Source organism: Pituophis catenifer, unplaced genomic scaffold, assembly GCF_029215685.1.
Source record: "Pituophis catenifer annectens isolate HBS135680 unplaced genomic scaffold, rPitCat1.0.hap2 SCAF_14, whole genome shotgun sequence".
Classification (NCBI taxonomy): Eukaryota; Metazoa; Chordata; class Lepidosauria; order Squamata; family Colubridae; genus Pituophis; species Pituophis catenifer.
Genome location: NW_027256894.1, coordinates 5,009,396 through 5,036,146, shown reverse-complemented (window position 1 = coordinate 5,036,146; position 26,751 = coordinate 5,009,396). Strand labels below are relative to the sequence as shown.

At 44.2% G+C, this 26,751-nt stretch overlaps 1 protein-coding gene across 3 annotated transcripts in view; it reads right to left on the bottom strand.

Moving 5' to 3' along the window:
- Positions 1-26,751, bottom strand: part of LOC139323931 (protein FAM169B-like) — a 159,793-nt gene that overhangs the window by 98,816 nt on the left and 34,226 nt on the right. For 2 of the 3 annotated variants that reach the window (XM_070953510.1, XM_070953511.1), the window contains exons 6-8: positions 18,467-18,649; positions 12,157-12,273; positions 8,720-8,787 (exon numbers count right to left, since the gene is read on the bottom strand). In XM_070953510.1, the coding sequence (XP_070809611.1) occupies positions 8,720-8,787; positions 12,157-12,273; positions 18,467-18,649 (368 nt within the window). Of the gene's footprint in view, positions 1-352; positions 782-8,719; positions 8,788-12,156; positions 12,274-18,466; positions 18,650-26,751 lie in introns of those variants that run through there. The other variant, XM_070953509.1, reaches the window with a different exon arrangement.

The following is a 26,751-nucleotide window of genomic DNA, read 5'->3' as shown; positions in this document are numbered from 1 at the left end:
AGGCTCAAGGTTGACTCAGCCTTCCATCCTTTCTAAGGTAGGTAAATTGAGGACCCAGTTGTGGGGGCAATAAGCTGACTTTGTATAAATATACAAAAATATGAAGGCTATTGCTGAGCACATTGTAAACCGCCCTGAGTCTCCAGAGAAGGGCGGCATATAAATCAAATTAAAAAACAACAACAACAAAAAACAAAACAAAACAGCAAAGCGTAGAAAAATGTAGAGCATTGATTTTCAAGAATCACTCAAGATATGTGGACTTTGACTCCCAGAATTCCTCACCTAGACTGGCTGGAGAATTCTGGGAGTTGAAGTCCACATATCTTGAGTGATTCTTGAGAATCACTGCTCTATATTTTTCTACGCCTCGCTGTTGTGACACTCAATCACTGGGGAATTCTGGGAGTTGAAGTCCATATCTCTTCAAATTGCCAAGGTGGAGAAAAAACACTGGACAGAGTCACCTAAATATGTCAATCGATGAAGAAATATTCACTAGATATTTCCTGACTTGCTATCCGATCCTCAGATTTTGTGTGTTTTCTCTTACTTCTGCTGTTTACAAAAATTAGGACATTGTCCTCAAGTGCTTCGCAACGCTCTCTTCAGCTGGTTCTTCTCTGCTCGTTCTTTTCTTCATTTTTTTTGGTTCTTCAGCTTTCAACTGAACTTGAAGTTCATTGCTCTGAGAAGGAAGCCCTGGGGCCCCTCTAGGGTCACCAAGATGGGCAATGGATTTGTCTGGCAGTGCTCCGAGATGTGGGATACAGCCAAGACTCTTAAAATAGAAACAGAATAACAGAACAACTATCAGAATAATGAGCAGAACAACTAACACAATAACCAACAAAATAACATAGTTGGAAGTGACCTTGGAGATCTTCTAGTCTAGGGGTGTTAAACTCAAGGCCTGGGGGACTGGATATGGCCTGCAGGATGCTTAGATCTGGCCCGCAGGGCTGCCCTGGAAACAGCAAAGGACTGGCCTGCGTTGCTTCTGCGAGCAAAAATGGAGCTCGGGAAGGAGCTCCGTTTTTGCTGGCAGAGTTGCGGGAGGGCATTGCAGCCAAAAACAGAGCTCGTGAGGGCCGCATGCAACCCTCCTGAGCTCCATTTTCACTGTCCAGAGGGTTGCAGGAGGCTGTTGCAGCCGAAAACGGAGCTCGGGAGCCCGTTTTCCCTGGCCGAGTACTCGGGCCATCACAGGTGCTCCTGACATGTGCGACGTTGAGCTGGCCACGCCCACCCTGGCCGCGCCCACCCTGGCCCCATGAGGTCAAAAACAACCCTGATATGGCCCCAGTGGTGAAATCTGAACCAGTTTACTACTGATTCACTAGCCGTGCATGCACAGCTGTGCCACGCAATCATTGGAGCCTTTTTTTTTAACTTTTAAAAGCATCATTACTACTGGTTTTGGCAAATAGGTAGCAAAAAAATGCTTTAAAAAAGTAAAAAAAAAAGGTTCAGATGATCGTGCGGCATAGCTGTGATCGTCGGAGCCTTTTATTTTCTTTTTAAAAGCATTTTTTACTACCTATTTGCCCAAACTGGTAGTAAAAAAATGCCTAAAAAGTAAAAAAAAACTTCCAACGATCAGCTGAATGACATGCGATCGTCAGAACTTTTTTTTTTTTTTTTTTTACTTTTTAAGGCATTTTTAACTACCAGTTCAGGAGAACCAGTAGTAAAAAAATGCTTAAAAAGTAAAAAAAAAAAAGTTCCGATGATCGCGCGTCGCTCAGCTGATCGGCGGAACTATTTTTTTACATTTTTTACTACTGGTTCAGCGAACCAGCCCGAACCGGTAGCATTTCACCCCTGTGTGGCCCTCAGTGAAATCGAGTTTGACACCCCTGTTCTAGTCCAACCCCCTGCTTAAACAGGAAACCTGTATATTAGAAGTCATGGACACAAATAATAGGAAAAAGTCCAACTGATGATCATTTTAATCCATGCAGAGCATGGTCTGGATGGGGCAGGGCACAAGAGATAGTTGTCTTCATGAAGTTATCAAAAAAAAGGTCAATGCAATCCTAGGCTGCATCAACAGAGGGATAGTTTCATTTCACTGTCACTGGGTTGTGATCTGCCCAGGTATTTGCTTCTATTTCAATTTTTCTGTATTAGAAGTCAATTCCATTGTCGTCCATATCATGTCTAGTCTAGACCATGATGAACATCTGTCGGAATAAAAAGTACATTGTCTATTTTTTCCATTTCTTTCTCTCCATGCATCTTTTAAATTTGTTTCCTCTATCATTTTGAAAAAGGATTTCGGTAGTGTCTTTCTACTGTGCTTTATTGCCTTGTGTGAATTGTAGTCTAATTTCTCGTCCACTATGCCATTAAAATCTCCCATCATGCAAATATTATCATAGTCCAATTCAATTAGTTTCATATGTAGTTTTCTGTAGAAGTTTTCTTGATTGTTATTTGGAGCGTATATTGCTATTAAAAATATTTTCATATTATTGTCTATTATTTCCACCATCAAAGTTCTTCCCTCATCATCTGCATATATTTGCTCCGCTGGAATTGTGTTTCTAATGTATAAGACAACTCCCCTTTTCTTACATTGTGGCAATGAAGTAAAAATTTTCCCTAATTTTGGCTGTACCAATAACTGTTCATGTTGCTTTTTAATATGCATTTCTTGCAAGAAGATTAAATCAAACTTTAATTTTTCTAATTTTGGAATACCTTTCTTCTTTTAATGGCTAAGTTGAGTCCATTTATATTTATTGTAATCAATTTTTTCTCTTCCATATTCATATTTTATATGAAGGGTTTACTGCTCTAGTGGATCTTGGTTCACGTTGTTCTTTGTATTCCACCATACCCCCTACTGCTCCTTCTGCTTTTTCAATCATTGCTAAGTCTTCCTCTTGGAGTTCAATCAGTGGTTCGGCCTTTCTTGTTTCCATTTCTTTCTCTCTAAGAAATTCTGATAAAATCCATTGAATCTAATCCATTATCCACTGAATCTAATCTGTACTTTTGCTGTTGCCATGTAAGCACTAATCCTTCTGGTATCAGCCATCTGTAATTCACACCTTTTTGAAGTAGTATTTTAGTCAGGAATTGATATTCTCTCCTCATCTCCCTCATTCTTCTCAGTATTTGCTTCAGCACCATGACTTCTTTCTCCTTGTACTTCAGTGTTTTTTCTCTTGCATTCTGCAGTATTTATGTTTTAATCAATTTCTTGGTGAATCTTATATGGACTTCTCATGGTAACTTGTTTTGCATTGCATATCTTGTATAGACTCGAAATATCTCGTCTATGCCATTCATCATCTTTTCTTTGGTAATTTCTAATGCTTCTGCTAAAATTTCTATCATTTTTTCTGCCAGATTTTCTCCCTTTTCTTCTTCTATATTTTGAAATCTGATATAAAATTCTGATCTGTCCATCTCCCATCCCACTAATCCACTCTTATCTCGTTCGACCTCATCCAGTCTAGTATCAATATTTCTGATTTTTTTATCTCTTTGCTCTTCCTTTTCCCCAATTTTTTGTAGTCTATCTTCATATTTCATCATCATTTGCTGTATGCTCTCCACTTTCTCAGCTGTTTTCTCTGTTCTTTGTTCAATATTTTCTACTCTTGTTTGTATATTTTGGATTCTTTGCCAAATCATCTGTAGTGTCGCCTCCTTTTCTTTTTCTCGATCCTTCTCCTTTTCCTGTTGTAGCATCGTCTGTATTGGTCGCTGTCCTCCGGATGGTGATGAAGAGGGCGTCAATGTGGAAGAGCCAATAGCCATTGCTTTTCTACTCATTCTGTGAAGTAGTTGCTAAAGGTTTAAACAGATAAAAAAATTCTTCAGGTTCTTCTATACCTTAATCCGTTTATGGATGGAGCAAATATTACCTCCAATATCAATAAGGTAAGAAAAAAGCAAAAGAGAGAGAGAAAAAAAACAACAACAACAAAAAGCAAATAAACAATCTTCAGGCTCTTTCAGGCTCTCCAATTCAGTTCAATAAAAAATATTAACCACCTTGGCAATCTCTACTCCAAAAAAAAAAAAGAGGAAAAAAGCACCAAAAAAAAAAAAAAGCCAAAGAGAAAAGAGAAAAAAGAGAAGCACTAGAAAGTTCTATATACATATAAAAAAATTAAGAATTAAAAAAGAAAAATTAAAAATCGTCCATCAACTCACAGTCCAATTAAAAATACTTTAATTAGACTGTTTAAAAATATTTTAAACACAGGAAAGGTGAAGAAATTACCACATACAAAAAAAAAGAGAAAAAAATGTCCAAATAAAAATCACTTCTGTATAAGATCAAGGAATTATTTTATTAGGTCCCAAATAGTATTTACAGTTCTCTTTCAGAGTCACTGCAAGTTTCTTCTTATTCAGTCTCGGGCTCCTGCCTCTGATAGTTCCCAGAAGAACACCTGAATAAACAATCCTGCAAACAGTTTCAATGTCCTTTTGATGTCCTCACCACTATCTTATCTATGAATAGGCTCAGAGTCCTTGAATTGTAATCTAATTGTACTTCTTAAACCAAAGAAAAAGAAACAAAATTTCCATTCCACTAGATGGCAGTGTTACTTATTCTCTTCCCTTTCCCCTGCTATATTCAATGCGCAATAAAATAAAAATAGCCAAAGAGGAGAGAAAAAAAAATAGAATCAAAGAGAATGTATAGTAAAAAGGTACTAAAAGTTTAAAAATTAAATAAGCAATTCGGAAATCCGCAGTCCAATCCAATCCAGTCCAGGTTAAAAGGCAAAAAGCGTATAGACATCCACAAATGCAAGTAAGTTGAAAGTAAAAAAAACTACCTTAGACTCAAGTTTAATTCCGCCGCTTAATTTTCTTCTGTCTTCAATTTGATCTTTCTTTCAATCTCAGGGTGCTCTCTCATATAAATTATAATTGAAAGTCTCTCACCAAGTTGACACACTTCCTTCCAATCTTCTTCCGTTCCGGAGCTGTCCCAACTTCAGCAGCTACAATGGCTGCCACCCCACCACTGGAAAAAGGGCTTCTCCTTGATAAACCTGTTGTGACTCCGACCCCCGAGGCCAACTTATCGGAGGGAGAAGGCTCCGAACATGAAGGAGAGGAGTTGGCCAGGCCTCCCTCTCCAGGGCCCTCATCTCTGGCAATGCCTCAGGTGTCTCCCGAAGGAGAAGAGATTGGCCAGGAGCCAGGTATCTCCTCGCAATAGGACAGTGACGGAGATAAGTCTTGGCTGGATCCACGCCAGCGTCGGAGAGACAAGCGCACGCAGCAGAAAAGGAGGAGATTAAGCTGAGTCACTGGACCACACCCCACAGGGGATAAAAGGGGGTGAGGTGGCCATTCAGACTCTGTGACGGACAAAACTAATGACTAGCGAGTCACAATGTATCTTTGAAACAACGTTATCTGCCTTGGATTTAATACGGACTGGACTTGACAATTCTTGAACTGTGTGTATCTTGTTTGGGTTTATCTGTCGGAGGAACAACCCCTCCCTTTATGAGTAAAGTTCTTGGCAAGCAGCTACTGGGTTGCTGCCAATCCTCTTATCGAAATAATTTGTTGTCTGCCAGTTTTATTTAACCCCTGACTTATCTGTTTGTGTGTGTGTGTGAGATGGGGACAGAACATAACCAGGGACTTTGCGATGTCCCTGGGATTGACAGAATGCTAATATGGCTTCCAGAGCTGACAACCATACTTGGAATATTGTGTCCAATTCTGGTCACTGCGATACAAAAGAAAGATGTTGAGACTCTGGGAAGAGTGCAGAGAAAAGCAACAAAGATTAGAGAGTTGGAAGCTAAATCATATGAGCGACGGTTAAAGGAACTAGGCATGTCAGTCTAACAAAGAGAAGGCATAGGGGTGACATCAAAGGTGGGTTTCAGCAGGTTCTGACCAGTTCTGGAGAACCGGTAGCGGAAATTTTGAGTAGTTCGGAGAACTGGTAGTAAAAATTCTGACTGGCCCCACCCCCATCTATTCTCTGCCTCCCAAGTCCCAGCTGATCGGGAGGAAATGGGGATTTTGCAGTAACCTTCCCCGCCACACCCACCAAGCCATGTCCACCAAGCCACGCCCACAGAACAGGTAGTAAAAAAATTTGAAACCCACCACTGGGTGACATCATAGCTATTTTTAAATGCTACTTGAAGAAAGGCCGTCACAGAGAAGATAGGGTCAACCTATTCTCCAAAGCACCTAAGAGCGGGACAAGAAGTCACAGGTGGAAGAATATGAAAGAGAGAAGCAACCTAGAACTATGGAGAAATTTCCTGACAGTGAGAATAATCAACCAGTGGGATAGCTTTTCTTCAAAGTTGCTCTGTCACTGGAGGTTTTTCAAGACGAGATTGGACAGCCATTTTGTCCAGGATAGCAATAGCACTTGGACTTATATACCGCTTCATAGTGCTTTTACAGACCTCTCTAAGCGCTTTACAGAGTCAGCCTCTTGCCCCCAACAATCTGGGTCCTCATTTTACCCACCTTGGAAGGATGGAAGGCTGAGCTAACCTTTTTTTTTTTTAATTTTTATTATAAACTGAAGACAAAAAAAAACAAACAAAAAGAAGACGATAACAAAACAAAATCAGATACATACAACTAGGGTTGATTCAGCCCCCATATACATACAGTTCCTAAGTAACATTACATACCATCATACTACATCTTCGATTAAATTTTCCACATTGCATCTTACACTTGTTAATCTTCTTACATCTAGTATTACCTTATACATATTTAGCTTAGTATCAACAAGACTATGCTATATGCTTTCCTAACATCTACCTCATGGCATTTTTACTTCTATCCATTTGTACCATTTATCCCAGCTTTGATTGAAAGTTGATTCTTGTCTACCTTTAAGAGTATATGTTAATCTATCACATTCTGCACACCACAAAATTTTTTGAGCTAACCTTGAGCTGGTCAGGATCGAACTGCTGACAGTGAGCAGAATTATCCTGCAATACTACATTCCAACCACAGGGAAGGAAGGAAGGAAGGGAGGGAGGGAGGGAGGGAGGGAGGGAGGGAGGGAGGGAGGAAGGAAGGAAGGAAGGAAGGAAGGAAGGAAGGAAGGAAGGAAGGAAGGGCGATAGCACTTAGACTTATATATCGCTTCGTAATGCTTTTACAGCCCTCTCTAAGCAGTTTACAGAGTCAGCCTATGGCCCCCAACAACCTGGGTCCTCATTTTACCTATCTCAGAAGGATGGAAGGCTGAGCCAACCTTGAGCCTGGTGAGATTTGAACTGCCAAATTGCAGCTAGCAGTCAGCTGAAGTAGCCTGCAGAGCTGCACTCTAACCACTGCGCCACCACAGCTCTTTTATATATCTGATATGGTATAAGATCTCCTGCTTGAGCGGAAGATTGGACTAGAAGATCTCCAAGGTCCCTTCCAACTCTTTTTTTTCTGTATTCAAGTTGAGTTTGAGGAAAGGCAATCTCTAAAGAATTTTTCAGTTCTATTCCCAACTTCAGCATAGGGTAGAGCTTCATGTGCATGCCTCACCTCAGTAAAACATCCAAATATTTTTTTTAAAAAAATGTACATTTCCATGCCAATGTTTGTATAGATGTGAATGGAAACAGAGATTGATCCTGTCCGTCTTGTTAAGAAGAGGATTCTAGCTGACCATTTTATGCTTGCATGGAAATATTTCATGGAAATATTTTTACTTTCCTTATTGATATATCAAATGTATACAGCCACTCATCTCATTAAACAAGTGACTCTAAGTGGCAGACAGCAAAGCTAAAAAAAAAAAAGTTAATAAATTCCAAAAATAATAATAATAATTATTATTATTATTTAAAAACATTAAAAACTATTTTTAAAAAACCAAGGCTATGAAGTGGAAATAGCATAAGAAACTCTGCAATGAAATTGTCACCAAAGATACTTTGCAATTGACAAAGTCTAGCATTTAGTGAAGAGCAGAAAGCGAATATCTATCATAGCATTGGGTCAGTGGTGAAATCCAAATTTTTTTGACTACCGGTTCTGTGGGCGTGGCTTGGTGGACGTGGCAGGGGAAGGATACTGCAAAATCCCTATTCCCACCCCACTCTTGCGGGAAGGATACTGCAAAATCCCCATTCCCTCCTCACTCCTGCAGGAAAGATACTGCAAAATCCCCATTCCCTTCCCACTCCTGCGGGAAGGATACTGCAAAATCCCTATTCCCACCCCACTCCTGCGGGAAGGATACTGCAAAATCCCCATTCCCTCCCCACTCCTGCGGGAAGGATACTGCAAAATTCCCATTCCCTCCCCACTCCTGCAGGAAAGATACTGCAAAATCCCCATTCCCTCCCTACTCCTGGGGGAAGGATATTACAAAATCTCCATTCCCAGCCCACTCTGGGGCCAGCCAGAGGTGGTATTTGCTGGTTCTCCGAACTACTCAAAATTTCTGCTGCCGGTTCTCCAAACTGCTCAAAATTTCCACTACCGGTTCTCCAGAACCTGTCAGCACCTGATGGATTTCACCCCTGCATTGGATGGAGTTTAGAGAACCAGGCCTAAAATCCATCTAATGTTCCTTGGTCTTGATAAAAAGAGCCGTTTTAACTGCAATAGAAAATTTTCACCCAATCTTGATTAATGAAGCTTATAAATCTAAGCACCCAGGAGGCATCTGTTCATCGTCCTTCCGACTCTGATCCAATACTCTGAAGCACAGATTACACAGGCACCAATTTTATCAGCTCACCGTATTTATCCGTCCTTCCTCGGCTTCACCATCTTGACTCTTTGGCATGGGAGAACTTCGGTCCGCATCTGGAAGAGACATTCCTGGTCAGTAGCTCTGGGAAGGTGCCTCGTAACTTTGAACACTTGCTAAGAACTGTTCAGAATTACTGCTGTTCTCCTACCTCCGTGATGGCGAACCAATGCCACGTGTGCCACAGGTGGCAGGCAGAGCCCTCTCTGTGGACACGTGAACTGTCACCCCAGCTCAGCTCCGCTGCGCATGCATGCACGCCTCCTGCCAGCCAGCCGCTGTTCGAGTCTCTGTCACGCATGTGCGGGGTGCATGCGGGAGATGCACACGCATATGTGGGGTGCAAACAGGGGGGCCATACACGCATGGCCGGGGCGCATGGCCGGGGCGCATGGGCACATGCGTGGGGCCGGGGCGCATGGGAGGGGGTTTGCACATGCATGCGCAGTGGGCAGGGGGGGTCGCGCACGCATTGCATTATGGGTGTGCGTGCATGCACGCACTTTGGGCACTGCTAACGGCTTCAATCCCTGCCAAACTGCAACACTCGTTGCAACAAGAAATCCGGATTCTAAATCAAGTCATTTAGGATCAGGGTGGATAAAAATCAATGACTTTTTTTAAAAAAAAATTTAAGAGCCTTGGTGGTGCAGCGGACTAAAGTGCTGTTAAAATAGTATTTAGCTGCCAGCTGCCTGCAATTACTGCGAGTTCAAATCTCACCAGGCTCAAGGTTGACTCAGCCTTCCATCCTTCCGAGGTAGGTAAAATGAGGACCCGGATTGTGGGGGCAATAAGCTGACTTTGTATAAAAAAGAACACCACTTAGGGGGGACCAAAAGCCCTACTAAGCAGGTATATACAAAAGTATGAAGGCTATTGCTTAACACATTGTAAACCGCCCTGAGTCTCCGGAGAAGGGCGGCATATAAATCGAACCAATAAATAAATAAAAAATTTTTAAAAAAAACTGGATTTTTAAAAAATTTAAATCGGACTTTTTTAATTATTTTTATCAAATTTATTTTAATAAAATGCTTTTGGAGCAAAAAATCTATCTCAAGATAGTTTTCTATTTAAGATACGTTCATAATTTAATTTATTCAGCATGAAATGGAGCTTAGTTATGTAGCATGAGGAGGCTATATATGCTGCAATATTGGGACTGTCTGGCGAGTCACCAGCGGGTCAGAGGAGGAGCTGCTGCGGGATGGAGATGACAGCTGCTCTTTAAAAATGATGATTTAAATCGAGTTGATTTAAATCAAGCCTTTTCACTAGGGGATTTAAATCGGGATTTAAATCGACTTGCTTTAAATCAAATCCACCGTGTTTAGGATTGCAAGCTGCAAATATTTCTCCTGGCCAGCTGTACACATCTGCCACTAGATGACACTAGTGGTGCAACATACAACTGTGCATTTACGTTAAGGGCGGGGAAGGGGAAGGTTTTGAGACAGCATTAAGGAATATTGTTTCCATCCCATAATATGCAATCGGAATGGCTTGGGCATGGAGATGTAGTTGCTCTGATCTCCTCTGAGACACGAATCAGTTCTCTTTTTGGTTTCGCTTGAAAAAAAGTATTAAATTTCAGCAATGGCAGCAAGATATGGATTTTGTGCGTGCATGTCTTTTTAATCTGTTCCCTTGTATTATTGCTGTTACTTTTTTTAAATGGGTTTCTTGCTTCAACAGCAAATAATTTTGTCAGAAGGCAAAAAGGGAAACGATAAAAGACTTACAATAAAATAAATGCAGTCCAAAATGGGAAGGATCTAAGGCAGGGGTGGGCCACGAAGGCCCCCTTTGTAACCTGTGGACTTCAACTCCCAGAATTCCTGAGCGACTCATATTTAGGAATTCTGGGAGTTGAATGCTGGCTCAGCAATTCTGGGAGTTGAAGTCCAGAGGTCATAAAGGTGTCACAGTTGCTCACCTCTCATCTAAAGAAATCCCACGGGAAATCATTCTGGGAAATCTACTGGTTATTTGTGATAGGTTAAAAATAACAGAATTATCTGAATATCTCAGAAAGATATCAGACTCAAGACAACCTGTGATAAATAAATTAATCACAGAGAGGGCAGGATTGATACTGTGATTAAAAGCAGGAGTTATATTTGCCAAGACTGTCTCTAAAAACGGGCAATACTTTCATCCAGTAACAAAGAGAATTTGTGAAGTTTGCAAGGGCAAGTGCCGTATTTCCCCGAAAATAAGACCCTGTCTTATATTTTTCTGAGCCCTTAAATAAGCATTTGGCCTTATTGCCATGCGCTCAAAAGCCCGATTGGACTTATTATCAGGGCATGTCTTATTTTGGGGAAAACAGGGTAGATGATAGATAGATAGATAGATGATAGATAGATAGATAAATAGATAAATACCGTGTTTCCCCAAAAATAAGACCCTGTCTTATATTTTTCTGAGCCCTGAAATAACCGCTTGGCCTTATTGCCATGCGCTCAAAAGCCCGATTGGGCTTATTATCAGGGGATATCTTATTTGGGGGAGAAACAGGGTAGTTGTCACAGTTATGACAGTGACGAAAAAAGTTACTTTGCAACCAAATCTTCACATTTGGGAGCTTCATGGGTCTGTAAACCAAAGGAAAGCTGAAGTCTGATCAAAAGCACAGGTGTGGTTTCACATAGCAACCGCTTCGCTTAATAACCAAATGGCCATTCCCAATTGAGATCACTCAGCAGGAACTACATTGAAACTGATTCTTACATAGATGCTTTTACAGACTTGGGAAGGTAGTAAATGCAAGGATTGGTCACTAAAGTTACTTTTTCATCACCGTTGTCGCTCCGAGCAATCACTAAACAAGGCAGTCGCTAAGCGAGGACTCCTAGATTCTCTTTCTCCTTGCAAAAAAGACCAGAATCTAAGAGAAACAGATACGCAGCTACTATAGTGCAAAACACATCTGCCAAAATTTCCTAAAAAGTGATTTATTGCTCAAATACTCTCCAGAAGCCCTCTGCCATTTTTACTGTCAGGGTGGCAATTAATCCCATTCTACTTTTGGGTAATTGCATCTTGATTAGAGAATGGATCGTGACCTTTCCTTGAAGTATACTTTAAGAAAATAAACCCGAAGATATATTTTCTAAGAAAAACTCATTTATTTGTTATAAAGAAAATAAAACATCTTACTAGCTAATTAATTCCATCTTGGCAAAGCTTTCCCGGCCACCTCTCCTGGCCGGAGAACAAAGGAAGTTTTTTAGAGAAGAAGAAAAGAATGTGGACATGCGCAGTTAGCTTAGAGATAAGAACTTGGCAAGCTACGGTAAGTCTGAAAGTTCAAAAATAAGAGCTCATCTGGTAAATACAAAAACGCAGTGACATTTACATTCAATTGTGAAGGATATAAATGAACAGGTGTGTCAAATATCATGGTTTCTTCAACTCACTTTGTTCCAGCTGGATTTTTAGCCAGATGTTAACACGCTGAGTCCAGTCTCCGGGTGCTTCCACTTCCCACAGCCGAGGCTGCTGTTTTGGGTAAGTCTCCAAGAACTTTTGACAAACTAAATAGGGAAGACAAAAGAACGCAAGAAGTCATGATTTACAATCATACCTCGGTATTCGACTGCTTCAAAACTGGTCAAATTCGGTATTTGACACATTTTGAAGCAGAAATCTCATCTTGGCACCCGTCTTTCTCCTAGTAGTTGACATGCAAGGAAGAACATAGTTTGTGTCAAGGTTCCAAGTAATACATCTCCTTCAATGAGAACTCCGAGGCAGGCAAAGTCCTCACAGAACATTTTATTGGGACATATCAAATTGGCACATTCCGGGTGGAAAACCGGTTCTAAGTTCCCGCTGGTTTTACACCCAATTAAAAGTAAAACTTTGTCACTTCCCCCCCAGTCTCCAGTCACATGGTCCAATCAACATGTATGTTCTGTCCCCGTCCCACACACGCACCCCTACAGATGGCCCGGAGTTAATAAGCCACACGACAAAGTCTTTGAAGATAAAGCTGGCAGCAACCCAGTGGCTAGCTGCCAATTCAGACTTTACTCACACAAAACAAAGATTAGACTGCAAGAATTCCGATAAAGCAGGCAAAGTTTCAGCAATACAAGGATTAGTCCAAATGCAGTCCGACAAGGCAGGCAGAAGTCCAGTAACGCAAAGATCATGGATTATTTCTAGTTTTTGCTCGTCACAAACTGAACCGGCCACCACACCCACATTTATACCCTGTGGGGTGTGGCCCAGTGACTCAGCTAATCTCTGGCACGCCTTCTCCTCTGCTGTGCACGCTTCTCCCTGCTCCGCTGTTGAGGATCCAGCCAGCACTTATCTCCTTCGTCGCTGTCCACCTGTGGCTGCGGGGACGTGCTTGGCCCTGGGCCTATCTCTTGGCCTTCAGTGTCCTCCGGAGGCATTGCCAGAGAGGAGGGTCCTGGAGAGGGAGGCCTTGCCAACTCCTCTCCCTCACTCTCAGAGTCTGCATCTGTCAATAGCCCAGGCTCAGGCAACGGAGCCACAACAATGTAGTTCATGTAGTACATGAAGGACTAATTCGGGTCAGGATGCTGTAGGATTGGCTGACAATCCAGTTGCTAGGTGAACTCAGTCCAGTTTTTGTGAAAGGCAGGAAAATGGGGAAGGAGATTTTCCTGCCTGTCATCCATTCCTCAATCTCAGCACAGACTGACGGAAGGATGGTAGGCAGGAATATTCCCCTCCCCATTTTCCTGCCATTCGCAACAAGGAGTGGCTGGGAGGGGAGGGGCCAGTGAGGAGCCCCTTGATGTGTGTGATGTCAAGTTGGCCACACCCACCCAGTCACATGAGCTCCCCCCAACAAGCTTGTTGGGGGGAGCTGGAATTTATTTTGGCCATGTCATGCAGGCAAATTCCCTGAGTGGTGTGAGGGCCCAGAGGTGGAGCTCTCGCCTCACAAACAGGAGGCTGTGAGTTCGATCCTAGGTAGAGGCAGATATTTCTGTCTCTGGGCACAATGAGAATATATATCTACTGAACACAACTCCACATTGGCAACAGGAAGGGCATCCGGCCAGTTAACACTCAGCTCCATTCAGTTGCCCAGACTCCACCCTGCAAGGGATTATGGGGTTGTTAAAAGAAGATGATGATGCAGGGGAATTCCCTGGAGAAAGCAATTATGCTTAGAAGAGTTGGCGATAAAAGCAAACCATGAGAAGAACACAGTGCTTGGACACCATTGAAGCTGACAGCAGAACAACATAGAACAACTCAAAGAAGCAGTGGAAGATGTGGAGACATCTGCCCCATAGAATCGTCAAGAGTCAGACATGACCAAATGGAGAACATCATCATTAATGATGTACAAATTCTTGCTACCTCCAACACCTGCTCTCTTCCAATCTCTCCACCTGGAGTTATTTCCTGCTTCCTATCCACAGGATCACAATAGCCTCTTCTGTAGGCCCTCAAAATGGAGACAATATCTCAAAGGCAAAAGGATTAAACGCACTGGGTGGATCATTCCTTTTTGCAAAGGCAAAAATATGCCGCAGTTTATTACGGAGAGTCCTCAACGTACGACCAGAATTGAATCCAAAATTTGTCTTGTTGAGTGAGAAATTTCGTTCAGGGAGTTTTGCCCCATTTTACGACTTTTCTTGCCACATTTGTTCAGTGAATCATTGCATTTGTTAAATTAGTGACATGGTTGTTAAGTGAATCGGGCTCCCCCATTCTGACTTTGCTTGTCAGAAGGTCGCAAAGGGGGAATCATGCCACCCCAGGCCCCTGTGACCGTCATAAATATGAGTCAGTTGCCAAGCGTCCGAATTTAATTCACGAGGCCATAGGGATGCTGCAAACGGTCGTAAGCGCGAGAAATGGTCATAAGTTACTTTTTTTTCAGTGCTCTTTGGGGTTTCCATCTTGAGCAGGGGTTGGACTAGAAGACCTCCAGGGTCCCTTCCAACTCTGTTGTTCTGTTATTCTTCTTGCTATGTGAACTCGCTATGTTCCAACAACCGTTTAGGACCATGATGGCGAACCTATGGCACGCGTGCCACAAGTGGCATGTGGAGCCATATCAGTGGGCACGCAAGCTCAGCTCCACCATGCATGAGCGCGCCGGCCAGCTGATTTCCGGGCCTTTTGGGCCCACCAGAAGTCAGGAAAAAGGCTTTTTCCAGCCTCCAGAGGGCCTCTGGGAGAGTGGGGAAGGCCATTTTTGCCCTCCCCAGTCTCCTAGAAAGGCTCTGGAGCCTGGGGAGAGCAAAAAATGGGCCTACCTTGCCATCACATGGCAAAAGTGGGGGGAGCGCAGGGAGGGTCACACACGCATGTGTTGGGGGCGGGGCACATAGAGTTATAGGTGTGGGCACGCACGGACATGTGCGACCTCCGCTCCCCCCACTTTTGGCACGCGATGGCAAAAAGGTTAGCCATCGCTGGTTTAGGAGAAAACAGCAGGGAGAAATGATCATTTTCTGTGCGGAACTGACCCTTTTAACACCACAACTTGCATGTTTTATTTCACTTCATTTAATATCTGAGCCTGTGAAGCAACCTTAAGAATGTGATCTGATGAATGTCAGCCTGGGACTTCTAAGGATTCCTGCATAACATTTACTAACAACATTTGGAAGCAGTGAAAACTCCTGTCTGGAAGGTTTGATTTATGGCTTCCGGTCAACCCTTCAGTTTTTCTTCACACAGCATCTGGGCCTCCCCTTTTCTTAAAAAAAAAGAAAAGAAAAAGGCATTTATCGGAGTAGACACTGCACAGCTGTTTATAAGGAGAAGAGCTTCCAACAGTATGACTAATGTCAGAGATTATTCCAACAAAAATAAGTTAAGAAAGATTGCATTGGCTGAACTGAAGACAGCACTGGAAATTTCCTGTTTTAGGAATGAACGCCATCTTCATTATCTATCTGCTGCAACTCAAAATGACTTACAACCGGTCACTTAGCAACCATTTGAAGTTACGATGCCCTTAAAATCTAATCCTGAACTTTTGGATGCCAGCGACCCCCCCCCTCTTCCCCCCCCCCAGTGGTCAAGTGAGCACATTTCAGACCCTCAGCAAACCAGCCAAAATGTACAGCTGTTTTGCAACATCCCGCATTGATGCCATCGTGGCGCGGTGGTTAGAATGCAGCGTTGCAGGCTAATTCTGCTGACTGGCAGCAGTTCGATCCTGACAGGCTCAAGGTTGACTCAGCCTTCCATCCTTCCAAGGTCGGTAAAATGAGGACCCAGATGGTTGGGGGACAATACGCTGACTCTGTAAACCGCTTAGAGAGGGATGTAAAATCATTGTGAAGCGGTATATAAGTCTTGAGTGCTATTGCTATTGCAATTGCATTATATTCTATTGCAATCTATTCTACTCTATTTTCTATTCTATTCTATTCTATTCTGTATTCTGTTCGACTCTATTGTATTCTATTTTCTATTCTATTCTTTCATTATTCTATTCTTTCATTGTTTTATTCTTTCACTAGTCTAGTCTAGTCTAGTCTAGTCTAGTCTAGTCTAGTCTAGTCTAGTCTAGTCTAATCTAGTCCAGTCCAGTCCAGTCCAGTCCAGTCTGGACTAGTCTAGTCCAGTCTGGACTAGTCTAGTCTAGTTTAGTCTGGACTAGCATCTAGTCTGGCCTCTTGCATGGTGGCGCAGGGGTTAGACTGCAGCATTGCAGGCTAATTCTGCTGACTGCCAGCAGTTCAATTCTCACCTGCTCAAGGTTGACTCAGCCTTCCATCCTTCTGAAGTCAGTAAAATGAGGACCCAGATTCTTGAGGACAATAGGTTGACTCTATAAACCGTTTAGAGAGGACTGTAAAGTACTGTGAAGTGGTATATAGGTGTAGGTGCTACTGCTATTTGCGTTGTTTTTGCCAAAAGCTGTGTTTTTGTTTTTTACTTCTGGTTTTCTGCAAAAACACTCTATAGCCAACGAACAATGGGCAATCTCATTACTGACAATCACAGATGAAAATCTTGTTAGGGCTACTGCCCTGTGCTTCCCACCACCATTTATCCAATAGTTATCACCACCCAACCAATCACGCGCGCTGCTCCCTCCCATGTGACCCGGAAGTTGGCTTATGTTTAATTCTTGAGTATTTACAACCACCATCTAAACAGTGTTTTGTTTTGTTTTTTAATTTGATTTATATGCCGCCCTTCTCCGGAGACTCAGGGCAACTTACAGTGCGTTAAGCAATAGCCTTCATACTTTTGTATATTTTTATACAAAGTCATCTTATTGCCCTCACAAACCGGGTCCTCAATTTATCTACCTTAGAAAGGATGGAAGGCTGAGTCAACCTTGAGCCTGGCGAGATTCGATCTTACTTTAATTGCAGACAGCTGATGTTAAATTACAGTGCTTAGTCTGTTGAGCTATCCAGGCTCAAGTTAATTCACTTGAGTATTTACAACCAGCATCTAAACAGTTAATCCACTTGTTATTTCCGGCTGGCCATGATGATGTCATCCCCCAGCTATTCCCTCCCGTCAATCCTATCAGTTCCTGGGAGGTTCGACGAAGCAGATGCTGGGCTGAAACGAGGTTTGTGCGTTCCTCCCCTCAAGAATGGCAGCTCCATGCCGACAGCACACTGGAGCTGACAGGGACTTGTTTTGGAATTAATTTGGACTAAGCTGGGAATGAAGTAATTCCCAGCTGTTATAATAAAATAGGTTTGTTTAAGACTAAACTGTGTCTTGTAATGACTAAGTGAGCCTAGCTGACAACAGACGGCCCCACCCGTAGGTCACCACTACCAGTTCACCCGAACCAGTCAAAACCGGCTAAATACCACCACTGGCTCTATGCTGTAAAAGTATGTCAGGAAAAAAAAACCCAGTTAAGTTTGAAAGTGGGACTTGAAGTTAAATATTGCATTGTGGGATACTCCTCTTTAAGGTGTATGCAAACCAGCAATGTTACATTGTTTGCACCAAAACACAGTCATTTTGCCTCTAAATTTTGGTGGATCTTCATGGACAGCAAACGGGATTTGGGAATGGCATAAGAGGCCTGTACGCTGCCCACAGAGCAGGGGTGGGTTCTAAAATTTTTTACTACTGGTTCTGTGGGAGTGGCTTATTTTATGGGCGCGGCTTGGTAGGGGTAATGTGACTGGATGGTTGTGGCCAACTTTTTTTTTTTTACTTTTAAAAGCATTTTTTCTACAACCTTAAGAGGTTGTAGAAAAAATGCTTTTAAAAGCCTCTGACGATCTCAGCTGAGCTGCGCGATCATCAGAGGCTTTTTTTTTACTTTTAAAAGCATTTTTTCAGCCAAAGAGGTTGTAGAAAAAATGCTTTTAAAAGTAAAAAAAAAAAAAGCCTCTGATGAGGTGGGTGGGGTAAGCAAGTGGCGACCGGGCCAGGGACCAGTTCGGGGGCATGGCCAGCCAATGTTATTACTGGTTCTCCGAACTACTACAAATTTTTACTACTGGTTCTTGTGAACCGGTGTGAACCGGGAGCAACCCACCACTGTTTTTGCCCCTAAATTTTGATGGATCTTCACGGACAGCAAACGGGATTTGGGAATGGCGTAAGAGGCCTGTACACTGCCCACAGAGGCTTACTCTGGCAAAAAGCTATCTATCTCTGTTGATTTCTTTCCCAGCTCTTCCTCAAAATGCCAAATATTTATCCTGGGGCTGTTTGCTATGATCCTTGCCTTGCGTGGATTCATAATCTTTTAAAATCTTCTCCTTTTATTGAACCCTCAATTTTTACCTTTCTCCATTTCAGTCGAAAGAGGACTGCTGAGTCCCAAGGCATCCTCCGAGGGGAACGACTGACAAAAATCCTGAAGCATCTTTATCCCAAGTCCACATCTTCTAAACTTTTTTCGTACGAACATGGTGTCCAAAACAGGGAGCATATAACATTGGCTGGTGTGTCCACCACACAAATTTCCTGCAGGCAGAGGACAACACAGAAAGGGAACTCGTGAGCAATGTCTTACTCAACAAATCTCCTTCTCAGAGCTGAAATACATGGCCTCCTTTGGGGACTTTCTTCAAGAGATATTTTGGGTCATTGCCGGATTAAAAGTTCTGGAGAATTTAAAAAGGATTTCCTCTCCCCGGAGAACAAGAACCAAACAAGAACAGAAGCTTGGCAGAGGGAAATTCCAAATGTGAAATAAGGAGCCATAAATTACAGTAGTGGCCAAAATTGTGGAAACCTTTTGGGAAAAGTGTACAGTATTTTTGAGGTTTGATGGCTAATAACACCACTTTTTTGGGGGGAATAGTACCATAAAAGTATGTATCAATGGAAAAATAATTTAATCAAGAATGTAATGCAACGAAGTTTATTCAACTATCTGTATTCTATGAAATGCCATAACCAAATAACCAGAAAAAGGAAGCACAACTTGCTTAGGTTGATATCAGGTAGCTTTCCTTCATCTGATTGTAGCCAATGAGCATGAGTGTTTAGAGAGCCAATCAGGTGTCATCTTGTTTAGCAATGAGCCAAATAGCCCAGACCTTAACCCAATTGAAAATCTATGGAGCCGACTAAAGAAACTTAGGGGGAGTGGATCCAGGAAACTACAGACCAATCAGCCCAGGGATGGGATTGAAAAATTTTAGCAACCGGTGCCCTGCCTGGTTGCTGGGTGGGCATGGCCATGGAGGTGTGGCTTAGTCGGCTTCCTGCACCATGGCGGGGGGGGAGCATTTTCGCCCTCCCCAGGCTCCAGAGGCTTTCCTCGAGCCTCCGAGAGGGCAAAAACAGCCTCCCCTGGGCTCTGCAGGCCCTCCGGAAGCCGGAAACAGGCCCGTTTCCAGACTTCCGTTACTTCCGGGAGGCCCGTTTTTCGCCCTCCCAGAGCCACGTGGAGACTTCTGGGAGGGGAGGAGCGAGGTGGGCAGGGTCAGTCAGTCCTTGCAACTACCGGTTCAGCGAACCAGATTAAAATTAACATCCAGTTTGCCAGAACCGTTCCGAACCAGCTGAATCCCACCCCTGAATCATCCTGACATCAATATCTGGGAAGATCCTGGAAAAGATAAGCAAGCGGTGCATTTGTGAGCATCTGGAAACCTACATGACAATGAGTAGATGCCAGCATGGGTTTGTCAAAAATAGATCATGCCAGACAAAGCTTATTGCCTTCTTTGGCAAAGTGACTAAATTAGCGGATAAGGTAAACGCTGCAGAAATTTCCTGACAGTGAGGACAATTAATCAGTGGAACAATTTGCCTTCAGAAATTGTGGGTGCTCCATCACTGGAGGTTTTCAAGATGAGATTGGACAGCCATTTGTCTGCAATGGTAGAGGCAGTGGTGGGATTCAGATAATTTAACAACCGGTTCTCTGCCCTAATGACCGGCTGGGTAGGCGTGGCTTGGTGGTCATGTGACTGGGTGGGCATGGCCAACTCGACATTACTCACATCGAGGGGCACCTCACTTTGCCCAGCCTCTCCTCGCCATGCCCGGTCCCGCCTCGCCCCTCCCCTCCCAGCCACTCCTTGTCATGCCCAGCCAGGTGAGTGGCCAGGTGGCTGGGTGAGCAGGTGGGCGGTGAGGCGAGGAGTGGCTGGGAGGGGACGGGCGAGGTGTGGTGAGGCGTGACAAGGCACACTATTCAGCCGGTTTGCCAAATTGCATAAAAAGTTAGCTACTGTTTCTACTGAACTTGTGCAAACCAGCTGAATGCCACCACTGGGTATATCGTCTTCTGCTTGAGCAGGGGGTTGAACTAGAAGGCCTCCAAGGTCCCTTCTAATCCTATTATTCTATTTTCTAACACAGGGGTCCCCAACCTGTGGGCCGCAGCCTACTACTGGGGCTGCGGGCTAATCACCACTGGGCCGCATGAGTGGTTAGCCGGTACGCAGATGTATAATAGTGGCCAATATTGTGGAAACCTTTTGGGAAAAGTGTATTTTTGAGGTTTGGTGGCTAATAGCACCACTTTTGGGGGGGGGGAGTTTCAAGATAATCCTATTCCACTGCTGGAATGGCCTGGGAATAGCCCAGACCTTCACCCAATTGAAAATCTATGGAGCCGACTAAAGTAACTTGTTAGTCAGAAGCAACCCAGCAATAAAACCCAGTTAATGGAAGCAATCCTTCAATCTTGGTTTCACATTAGAACAGCTGCAGAACTAAAAGACTTGGTTCACTCCATGGGGAGATATTGTAAGGCCGTCATTCATGCTAAAGGTTACCCAACTAAGGATTAACTGACATGGGGATCATTTTTGTATATCTCGTTTTTTTCTACGTGTTTCAATTTTCTTCTTTATACTGTAACTGCTATTCTAATCGCAAATCCTTCATAAAAGTTATTGCATTACATTCTTGATTCAATGATCTTTCCACTGATACGTAACTTTATGGTACTACTCCCCCAAAAAAGTGGTGTTATTAGCTAGGTTTAGAAAATACAACTTTTCCCAAATGGTTTCCACAATTTTGGCCACTACTGTACAGCCCCTCGTGAGAGCGATGTCGTGGGTGCTCGTGGCTCCTCTCCCACCAGCATCACCATGGACTTTAGGGGCACTTTGCACATGCGCTTGCTCCTCCCACAAAATCATCCCCTCTTCTCCCCCCCCCCGCTCCGGGCCGCCAATCCAGAAAGGTTGGGGAAGTCTGTTCTAACTGAACTCCTTGAATTACAACGTCTGCACAACTGGCTAAAAGAGGCCTCTTCTTTTAGTGGAGTCCTGAGGTCCAGTAGAAGCAAGCTCTCATTTCCTTCCCCTGATCTCATCAACAGATTACCGGGCTTACTCACTGCCTCGTTCACTGCCCAACCATGAAAAGTATGTGTTTGCGATTACGTTTACAAGGCAGCCCGGTTCTTCAACTCTGCAGGAATTTTGCAGCATAAGGCACCACTTTGGGTGGGTCTCATTGCTGCCCCGTTACTCATACGGCCGGAACATATGGACGGAGCTAAGAAAAGCATAAGGTCTCCCATGAGTCAAGAAACCCAACTGTCTGGCAGTCCAAGAGAAATGTCACACTCCGGCCATGAGATACCGTGCATGTGGGGAAGTTGGCAGTGTCTGCGCATGAGGTCCACCATGGCCTTAAAAGGGGATTGTGTCATTTCTGTAGCCCCATTCCACATTGACCCCGTCATGGTCAATATAGCCAGCCTTTTAACATCTCAACCATTCACTTAAGACTGGGATGGTGAACCTATGGCACGCGTGTCAGAGGTGGCACACAGAACCCTCTCTTTGAGAACGCGTGCCGTCGCCGGCTGCTTTTCTGGTTTCTGGCACGTACATGCATGCAGCCAACTGGCTTTTGCAGGCGTTGAAGCTCCAGAAAAATGCCCCAAAAACAGCCAAAAAATAGACCCTTTTTGGGGCCGCTTTCTGGGCAATTTTCAGGCTGTTTTTCAGGCCAAAAACAGCCAAAAAATAGACCCTTTTTGGGGCCGTTTTCTGGGCTATTTTCAGGCTGTTTTTCAGGCCAAAAACAGCCAAAAAACAGCCTGAAAATGGCCTCAAAAATGGCCTGAAAACGCCCCAAAAAAGAGCCTGAAAAACAAACCCCAAAACAGCAAAAAACAGGCATGTGCACACTGGCCAGCTGGTCTTCGGGTTTCCGGTGCTCCGGCCCACGCACATGCACACACATGCACGCATGTTCTGGTTTGAGCACTCGGTGCCGAAAAGGTTCACCGTCACTGACTTAAGACAATAACAGAGTTGGAAGGGACCTTGGAGGTCTTCTAGTCCAACCCCATGCTCAAGCAGAAGACCCTATAACCCATGATGGCAAACCTATGGCACGCGTGCCACAGCCGGCACATGGAGCCATATCTGTGGGCATGCGAGCTCAGCTCTGGCACACTGATTTTCAGGGCTTCTGGGCCTACCAGTCGGCAAACAAGCCATTTCCAGCTTCCGGAGGGCCTCGGAGGGGGTGGGGGGGTAAGGAAGGCCGTTTTCGCCCTCCCCAGGCTCCTAGAAAGGTTCTGGAGCCTGGAGAAATTGAAAAATGAGTCTACCAGGCCCACTGTACCATCACATGCCAAAAGCAGGGTGAGCATGGGGGGGGTCGCGCGCACATGCATGGGGCGGCAGGGCGCATAGAATTATGGGTGTTGGCACGCGTGCACATGACACACACACCCTGCGCTCCCCCCGCTTTTGGTACGTGATGGCAAATAGGTTAGCCATCACTGCCCTATACCATTGCAGACAAGTGGCTGGCCAATTTCTTTTTGAAATACTCCAGGCATGGCGTTGCCCCAACAAAGCAAGAACCACCACCAAATTCCCAGGCGGTTGGTAAATGCAAAGGACACTACAGACGCTGAAATACGCTGAAATATGCTGAAATACGCTGAAATACAGACACTGTTGCCAGGGGGACTTTTGGTCAGGTTCACCTGATCTGCCAGTTGCGGCCCTTTCTTGATCGGGATTCCCTGTGCACAGTCACTCATGCCCTCGTCACCTCTTGCCTGGACTACTGCAACGCTCTCTACATGGGGTTCCCCTTGAAGGGCACCCGGAGGCTCCAGCTGGTCCAGAACGCAGCAGCGCGGGGGATTATGAGAGAGGGCCTCCTCGGGGTGCCATCAGCCAAACAATGTAGGCTGGTGACCCCCAGGGGAGGGCCTTCTCTGTGGGGGCACCTACCCTCTGGAATCAGCTGCCCCCAGAGATAAGGAGAATCCAAAACCTCGGTGCTTTCCGCCGTGCCCTTAAAACCTTCTTTTTCCAGCAAGCCGGGCTGGCCTAACACTTTTTAAAATGTTTTTAATTGTCTGTTATTGTTTTTAATCATGGGGCCAAATTTATATATATCTTTTTAATTGTATTTTAATGTTTGTAGTTTATGCTTTTACTTGGCTGTTCACCGCCCTGAGTCCTCAGGTAGAAGGGCGGTATACAAATTTAAAAATAAATAAATAAAATAAATAAAATATAGGGTCCTGGAAGAGTGATAATTTATCACAAACAAACGATGCACACAAAGGTCTAACAAAACTAAATGGACTCGCACAGAAGAGATTTTCTTTGGGATATCTTAGGCTGCCACATCAACCAAATGAAAATAGAAATGCAACGAAAAATAGGCAGGGAATGCATCTGGCCAAAAGAAGAAGAAGAAAAAAAAACTCACGGTAAGTAAAATGTGGGACTATTACAATTATCCCAGGACCAGGGTGAGCATTCCAAAGGATAGAAGAGTGAGGGGAGGGGGGAAGGCAGCGCTTCTCATACGTGCACTAGGAACAGGCTCCTCCTGTTCCTCTGCCTCTCTACTGTCAACCTCTGGAGGCTCCGGAGTCCGCACATCACTCCCCGATAGCCCTGGCCCCATCTCTGCCTCCGATGCAGAGCCCTCATCTGGGCCTTCCCCAGCCTCCAGGACTGGCCCATCTTCTTCCTCAGCCTCATCGCTGTCCGACTCCACTGACAGCTCTGCAGACTACTGGCGATCCACAACATGTGGAACATTTGCGAACCGGTAGGGAAGGTAAGTGAATATACCACCCCTGCTCCAAAGTCCCTTCCAACCTTACAATTCTACGTTTTAAGAGAAGTTAAAGAAAGATGCCCTCATGTAGCCTGCTCCCCGGGAGACCTTTAATCTGTTTGGTTAGGCTAAATGACTAACCTACAAGCCAGCAGAGTGGGAAACAGCAATTGCAAAGGCAGAGAAAGGCAGACGGCCATGAATGCTCTTGAAACATCCAGCAGCCCAGCGAAAGTTCTACCACAACCTGCCCCACATCTAAAGGACGCAAACCAAACCAAATTGTACATTCCAGCTCAGCCCCTAATTAACAAGCTGGCTGGGAGATGTTGGCCTGGAGAGACCTTTTGCAAGGAGTGAGTATCTTGGTCAAGAGAGCAGGACGCTGCCGACAGGAGCCCAAAGTCAACCGATTATGGGGTTCTGTGTATGCCTGCTGACACTTTGGAAGAATGCAGCATCCCTGGTGGCTTCAAATTAATTAAAGAAAGGCATGGCTTGGTCGGCTGTAGCCATTCCTTTTATTATATTATGCTGTATACCGAGTTTTGCACAATGGTATTTAAAAAAAAAAAGAAACATTACATATGAGACAAAAGAAAATGACAGAAAGATAAGGTTGGGTCTGCCATGGGATTGGAACCCAGAAATTATTCCTGCTACAGGAAGCTTGTGGGAAATTCGAAGCAGGAAAGAATAACAGAGTGGGAAGGGACCTTGGAGGTCTTCTAGTCCAGCCCTCTGCTCAAGCAGGAGAACCTATACCATTTCAGACCGTTGGCCTATCCAATCTCTCCTTGAATACCTTCAGTGATGGAGCACCCACAACTTCTGGAGGCAAGCTGTTCCACAGGTTAATTGGTCTAACTGTCAGGAAGTTTCTCCTTAGTTCTAGGTTGCTTCTCTCCTCGATTAGTTTCCATCCGTTGCTTCTTGTCTTGCCTTTGAAGCATGACCCCCTCTTCTTTGTGGCAGCCCTTTAGATATTGCAGTACTGCTATGGTCGATAGTTTAGAGCAGGGGTCTCCAACCTTGGCAACTTTAAGAGTTCTGGACTTCAACTCCCAGAATTCCTCAGCCAGCTTTGCTTCTGGGAATTCTGGGAGTTGAAGTCCACAACTCTTAAAGTTGCCAAGGTTGGAGACCCCTGGTTTAGAGGAGAGAGAAATAATCTTTAAACAGCTGCAGCAGAGTTCCCCAAGCTTTTTTGGCTTTGCGGATTGGCTGGGGAGGGGGGGGCAGAGAGGGGATGGTTCCATGTGAATGGCGAGCAAGCACAAATGCACGTACAAATGGACACACGCACACGCTCACACACTGTTCATGCGAATGGGGCAGGGGTGAAATGCTCCAGGTTCGGACCGGATCAGGTGATCCGGTAGCGATTGTAGCATGTGGTTCGGAGAACCGGTAGCGATGGCGGCGCGAGGCTCCGCCCATCTGCCCGAGTGTCGTTATTTCCTGCTTTTAAAAGGTGGGGGAAAAAGGCTCCGATGATCGCGCGCCACAGCTGTGATCGTCAGAGCCTTTTTTTTCACCTTTTAAAATCATTTTTAACAACCTATTTGGCTGAATAGGTTGTAAAAAAATGCTTTTAAAAGATAAAAAAAGGCTCTGGCTGTCGTGAGGCACAGCTGTGATCGTCAGAGCCTTTTTTTTTTTACTTTCAAAAGCATTTTTTACAACCTATTCGACCAAATAAGTTGTAAAAAAATGCTTTAAAAAGTTTTTTTTTAAAAGTTGGCCACACTCACCCAGTCACATTACACCCACCCACCAAGCCACGCCTACAGAACCGGTAGTAACAAATTTTACATTTCACCACTGGAATGGGGATATGCCCCCTTTGCGGCCCAGTTCCTAAAGGCTCAAGGCTCGGTAGTGGAGCTGGAGATCCCTGAGCTGCTGTATTAGTTAAGCATAGGGGAATTATTCGGTTTCTGTTTGTTTGTTTCATATCCCACCTTTAGTGTTTTTATAAACAACACAAGGCAGCAAACGTATCTAATACTCCTTCCTCCTCCTATTTTCCTGACAACAACACCCTACCCTGTGAGATGGATTGGACTGAGGGAAAATGACTGGCCCAAGCTCACCCAGATGGTTTTCATCTTCTTAAATTTTTAAATAGTTTTTAAATTTTTATTTATTTAACTCCGCCAAGATAGGATCATACAAAGGAGTTCGACTAGATGACCTACAAGGTCCCTTCCAACTCTCTTAATCTGTTAGTCTGGTTCTTTTTGACCCCTATAAACACACTTAAGAGAGATGTGATGGCTCAGTGGCTTAGACGTTGAGCTTGTCGATCAAAAGGTTGGCAGTTCAGTGGTTCGAATCCCTAATGCCGCATAATGGGGTGAGCTCCCGTTACTTGTCCCAGCTTCTGCCAACCTAGCAGTTCAAAAGCGCGGAAAAAATGCAAGTAGAAAAATAGGGGCCACCTTTGGTGGGAAGGTAACAGCGTTCTGTGCGCCTTTGGCATTGAGTCATGCCGGCCACATGACCACAGAGACGTCTTCGGACAGCGCTGGCTCTTCCGCTTTGAA